Source organism: Arachis hypogaea, chromosome 16, assembly GCF_003086295.3.
Source record: "Arachis hypogaea cultivar Tifrunner chromosome 16, arahy.Tifrunner.gnm2.J5K5, whole genome shotgun sequence".
Classification (NCBI taxonomy): domain Eukaryota; kingdom Viridiplantae; phylum Streptophyta; class Magnoliopsida; order Fabales; family Fabaceae; genus Arachis; species Arachis hypogaea.
In genome coordinates this window covers 1,393,144-1,399,396 of record NC_092051.1, presented here as the reverse complement: position 1 = coordinate 1,399,396, position 6,253 = coordinate 1,393,144, and the positions used below count along the sequence as shown (strand labels likewise).

Here is a 6,253-nt window from a genome sequence, read left to right as displayed (position 1 = left end):
AAGGTCACGAAAAATCACGTCGGTTCTCAAACCATCACATCGGTCCTCTCACAAATCGGCTACGACCCCGAGTTGAATACTCGAACCCAACTCTTAAAAATAAATTGGGCTCGAGTAGGGGCACTGTTCATACCCTGGCCCAATAAATAGGACCCAGGATCCAAGCAAAGAAGCCCAACCCAAAGGGGTTGGCCCTCCCCCAGTACCGGCCTTCATCCCCAGAAGTCGGTACTGAACACGACCTACTCCAAAGAAGTCGGATACGAGGGTTAGCTGGCAGATAACACTCATTCGAATGAGTAACCGCCCCTAGAAACTCTCTAACCACTTCATAGAGCCATATCTTAACCTCCCTAAGATATGGGAACGGTTATCCACCTAAAAAGGTGGCACTACTTCAGCGGTGGTTATTGGTTCACCACTATAAATATCTTGACATCCCTCAGGTATCACTAAGTCCCAATACATTCTCAACTTGCTCACGCTCTTGCTAACTTAGGCATTGGAGTGTCATTGCAGGTACCACCCCCCATTCTTCCAGACGCACAAGTCGAACGGAGGAACACCGAGTTTCAGGTGCACCAGCTGGCCACCTCCCTCACACGTTTGGGTCAACCAACGTCATCCGGCCCACTAATCTCCGGTTACCCACCGTAACAAATCCAAACTGTAAAATTTGAATTTGATTAAATTGGATTTAAAAATAAAATTAAACTCATAAAATTAACTGCAATGAATTATATATATAATTCAAATTGCATCATGCGAAATTGCGAAGACCCTTGTCAAAGTTTCCACAAGCATGTTTTTTCCTATTAATAAATCAATTCCCATGTGCTCTCGTAGCTCAGTTGGTTAGAGCACCCGTTTAGTAAGCGGGAGGTCTTGAGTTCGACTCTCAACGAGAGCAAACATTGTTTATATTTTAATTTTAAGATCATACTTTCTGATTATTGTTCTAATCACTTAATTGTACTTATTAGCATCTTCTTTAAAACTTTAACTTAAGAAATGTGGTTTTTTGCTTTTTCCTTAGTTGGTAAATTGAAGTCAAGAAATTGGCGAAGTGTCACTTGTAACTTTTGAACTATGAACTAAACTAAGTAACTAAGAGTATAATCCAAGACGAAGATTTCCGCGGCCATATAGAGTCATATGCGATGGCTACTACAAGGTTTAATTTAGTGATGACATCACGTCACAAAAATTCTTGTTGGTCTAACTTGATCAATTTTCTTAGGCTGCGCTGCTACATACAGGTACGTGGAAAACCCAAACATAAATTCAAAGGGAAGAGCTGCTATAATATAACGTGCAATACTTAGAGGCAATGTATCACGTTTTTTATAATATATTTATATACTTACTTTACTTCGTGCTCCATTTTTTAGGAAAAGAGAAAGAAGGCTCTTGGATCCGAAAGAAACCGAACTTTTAAAGGATTTATGCTACGTGTACACTAAAATTAGCTACCAAAGTCAGCCACCAGTATAAAATACATATTAGAATACAAATACACATTGAAAATAAATTAAACCACACATATATTTATACACAAATACATTGGTGGCTGATTTTAGTAGCTGATTTTGGTGTACAAATAGCATATCTCACGTTTCAAATATCTAATTCTTGAGTCTTGACTATACATGTCAAAGGAATGGATGCATCTACAGAGGAAGTTCTAAACCTATTGAACTCAGGAAGAAAGAACCCAAGAATTGAATGAGCTCTGCCTCTTTGACCCATTGCAGCTATATGTTTTGACCAAAACTAACCTCCTTTCTTTTCTTTTTTTTCCATATATAAATAATAAATATTAAATCGATAAACTTGAATAATGTAACTTAGTTATCCTTTGAATTTCCGTTCGGGTCTTCAGTTGTAAACTTTTTGCCTCTTAACTAGCAGCAACATTTAATTAAAAAGTGTACCAACAATTTGAATGATTCAATGTCAGTGAATTGTGGTAGTAGATTGAGCATGCATATTTCGGTGGTTATACAATTTTAACAAGATTTATAAGTTACTAATATATAAAAGAATATGACTTTAATTTTAGTAATATTTTTAAGTATTACTAAAACTAATTAGCTACTATAATTACCGGCCCCATATACTCTACTTATCTACTATTTTAGATTGGGACTTAGCATTGACAGAGTCACATAGACCTATTCCTTTTTATTTGTCTCTCATTTTTCCCAAAGTATTGCAGAGTAGTTTTCTGGTGTACACTAATTTTCACTTGACGATAAGGAGGTAATGTTACATATATGCTTACAAGAAAATAACTTGTATTTATGAAATGTTGAGAAATTTACACTTATTTTTCACCTCAACATATCCTCTAATGAATATGAATATGACGCTGCGATGTGAGGATAATGTGTTGTAATCCCTCAAAAAAGGTGAAAACTCAGGTGAAGTCGACTTTACATGAAGTTGATATCTGAGAACCGTTAGATGAAAATTTAATCATTTCATCTAACGGTTCTCAGATATCAACTTCACGTAAAGTCGACTGTACCTGAGTTTTCACCCTAAAAAAAGGAACATGAAAACATGAAGTGAACAGCATAAAGTCAAGCAACAATCTGAAACATACATCCATTTCATTTATTTACTAGATACAAATAGTCTGTACCTCAGGGTTAACACAATTCAGTAATATATGATACAATATCCCATATATATCCAAATACAGATGGTATGACAGAAGAACCATCCCTGTACTAAATATGTTACTACTAGGTACATAAATATACAAATAGGCCGCCAGCAAAGCAACAAGGTGGATCAAATGATGTAATGCACAAGCAATTTGGTGGAGATTCATAAACTATACAAATAAGATGCAATGCAGTGCAGTTCATAAAGCTCACAGACAAATTGAGCTCAATATAGTAGTATTGATATCAATAGGATAACTGAAAGGTGACTTTGTGACAAGAGACCTCCATGTCTTCTTTTTTGGGTTGTAAATTTGAATGTACAATGTTCCAGCCCTCCTATGCTGTCTGGACCTTCGTGTTTCTGTCATGTCAACGATGCATAAATGTGTCAGTACATACAGCTCTCCATTTACAACTACAACACCGAACGAGGAATTGTACGGCGCTTTTCTTGGAACACGAGATTCACACAGCCAACGATTTGTTGACATATCATATCTGCAAACAGTATTCATCAATAAGGACAAGTCAGTTACAGATTTGTAACTTCAGAAGCTTTGGATCTGTAATTAACATGTACACAAGCGGACATCAAGAATGCTGCATGGAAGAAACAAACTCATGCAATACAAAGATTAATAATGAAGGAAACAAACTCAGAGGCATGGAAATACATTAGGGTACAGTATTTGAATGAAAAATGCAATCATACAAGAATCTTGCAGTATTTTATAACAGACTCTCTTCTGCTCATTCCATCAACAACAACAACAAAGCCTTATCCCACTAGGTAGGCTTCTACTCATTCCATCATCAAAATAAAAATATTTGAATAAATGAAAACTCAAATATGTGGGAAGATAGCAAGAACATTTCCCACTGCATAATAAGGGGTCAGTTAAGCAAGAACATCTCTAATCACTGGCAAAAAGTGAAAAATTATCAATTAAGTGATGAACTATTAATAGTTAAATAGTTTTGAAAGAAACCTTGAAATCCATCAATAATTTCTTAACTGCATTCAACAAAGACGGCCATCATCACCAATCACCCCCTCATTAAACTTCTTCCTAGTGAATAGCCTAAATAGATAGTATTTTTCCAATCCTAATAAGCAAAACTTCAACAATGCAGCAAAATCGGTTGGGTCCCTCCATTAGTATGTGAACCAGCCTATTCCAATATTAGCACCTAAATCAAAATAATAGCATATCAAACACTCTATCTCTATCATGTTCCCTGAAATTTAGGATTCATATGTGGCCCCTAGATACCCTTACAAGGTATAGAGTGGGAATACGAAATAATTTTTTTTTATAAAAAAAACAACTTCTAGGCCGTAGGCTAAAAAATTCATTAATGAGTCCTTTTTTACGTTATTTCGTACTATTTGTATTGTACAATTCCTTTGTTTGTGGGATTATTACCTTTCACATACAAATTGGTGTCTTTTTTTCGATTTTTATTCATTCGGGACTGACGGGGCTAATAGGTTTTTGGTTTACACGTCCTATTGCAGCAAATGCTTGTCTGAGATGGAGTTAAATTAGTAACATCAAACCCCAATACTTTTATTGCATGCTCCCGTCCCCCAGAAACTCAGCTAGCAAAATAGAACTCGGTACTCTTATCTTCCTTACATACTTAACCACCCTATTTGCCAAAGGAACGCTGATTCAATAATACCAATTCGAATATTCTTATTCATGATTTTAAGGGCTTGGAGGCTCTACCTAAATTGGGCATGGTGGGGGGTGATGGATAAATCCCACTCATCTCTGTTCTTCCCTCTCCCCAACAGACCTACCAACATTGTTTGGATGTTCTGTATGTTTATTAGTGGTCACCTAACCAAAACCAAACACTCATCGCAAGAAACAACTCATTGATACTCAATACCTTCGAAATATATGGCCAATACACACATCAATAATTTGATTAATATACAACTATACAGATAAAATCTCAATTAATAATGAACATCAAAGTCAGTTAAGGTAATGCAGAAGCATAAACATCATAACTGCTGATAGCAACTCTATGAAGCTAAACTACCATTCAATTCCTATGATTCATCATAATTCATAACAATCATAAAAATAGAAAACAATGAAGTAAAGAAAGTACCTCAAAATCTCATCTCCATCGAGCATGTAAACACCTGGATAATCACTCTTATCATCATCATCATTCTCAACAACAACAATTTTCCCAGCCCTGACTCTCTCCCCATCACCCCACATATCCCCAACCTCTCTCCAACCACCATCACCATCCAATTCCATCACCGCCGCATCCCTATAATACTCATCCACCGGAAACACTCCCGAAATCGTCCTCGACGCACCGTAACCTCCCATCGCCCAAAATTCCCTCCCTCCACCGCTCACAAAGCCAACGCAACCCGCTCGAAACCCCGGCAGCCCTTCTATAGGGTACCACCGGTCCCTCCGCGCGTCATATCGCTCCGCCGCGCGGATCCTCGTCCCTGCAGCAGCAAACATCGTGTGCCTAGACCCTCCGCCGGCGACAAGAATCTGTCCAGAGCGCGGAACCACGGCGCAGGCGAAGCTGCCGCGCGGAGAGAGCATGGGGGCGCGTGGACGCCACGTGAAGTCGCGGAGGCTGAGGCGAAAGGTAGCGGAGGAAGGGGAAGGGCGGTCGATAGGGAAAGAGCGCGTGTCGAAGAGGGATCCGCCGAGGACGTAGAGGTGGTGGCCGAGAGGGACTGCGGCGAAGTTGCAGAGACCGTAGACCTGAGGGTTGCAGGGCATGGGTGGAAGAGGGCACCATGCGTGGTTCTGCGGGTCGAAGAGAAAGGGGGAAGCGATGGATGGGTCCTGCGGGAAGATGCAGAGGAGGTGGTTGCGGCGGCGGTGGAGGAAAGTGGAGAAGAAAGGCTTGGAGGAGAGGACGCGGTTCCATGACTTACATGTTTGCTTGATACGCGCGTGGTGAGAGTATGGCACCATCGACAGAATCAGGGATCCGACATCGTTCGGGAGGCCCGGGATTAGGGTTAGGGATTGCTGCTCCCTCGCCGTTGATGGTGGTTGTCGCGCTCCAGGAGGCGATTCCGGAGTAGTATCGATCATTTCTTCTTTTTTTTTTTTAATTATTTTTTTGTTATTATTTTTAATATCCTTCCTTTCCTTTTGTGTGGATTTGTTTTTGTGATTACTCACTGACTGTGGTGTGTGTCTGTGCGTTGATGTGGCAACGCTGAGGAGTTTGATGTGTTGTGTTCGTTCTCCTATTTACTTTGTCAAACAAATCTTAGCGATAAAGAAAAAGGCAAATACCTTTTCCTTTCTTCTTTAAACAAACGACGTTGTCAGAAAATAAACACGTTTGTTTACAGAGATAGTACACTGAGATATAAAATTGTGTTTGGCAAAAAAATATAGATAGAAATAATGTATTTAGAGACATTAAATTAGTATATTTTATGTGATAGAAAATATACAAAAATACTAATAAAGAATACAATTTATTTTTTATTTTTTATTTTATTATTTTTGTTAATTTTTCATTTTTTCATCTCAAATTTTTTGAATGAAAAAAAAAATAAATTGAAT

General features: G+C 38.5%; 1 protein-coding gene and 1 non-coding gene across 2 annotated transcripts; one reads left to right on the top strand and one right to left on the bottom strand.

Annotated features, from left to right (window-relative positions):
• Positions 1 to 836: 836 nt before the first annotated feature.
• TRNAT-AGU (transfer RNA threonine (anticodon AGU)) lies at positions 837 to 910 on the top strand. Its single transcript has one exon. It is a non-coding gene; the product is annotated as a tRNA-Thr (tRNA).
• A 1,675-nt stretch (positions 911 to 2,585) lies between these two features.
• Positions 2,586 to 5,991, bottom strand: LOC112756229 (F-box/kelch-repeat protein OR23). Its single transcript, XM_025804714.3, has 2 exons — positions 4,803 to 5,991; positions 2,586 to 3,173 (listed from the first exon to the last, which is right to left on the bottom strand). The coding sequence occupies exons 1-2, from the start codon at positions 5,768 to 5,770 to the stop codon at positions 2,882 to 2,884; spliced, it is 1,260 nt and encodes a 419-aa protein (XP_025660499.1). The 5' UTR covers positions 5,771 to 5,991; the 3' UTR covers positions 2,586 to 2,881.
• Between the last annotated feature and the right edge of the window lie 262 nt (positions 5,992 to 6,253).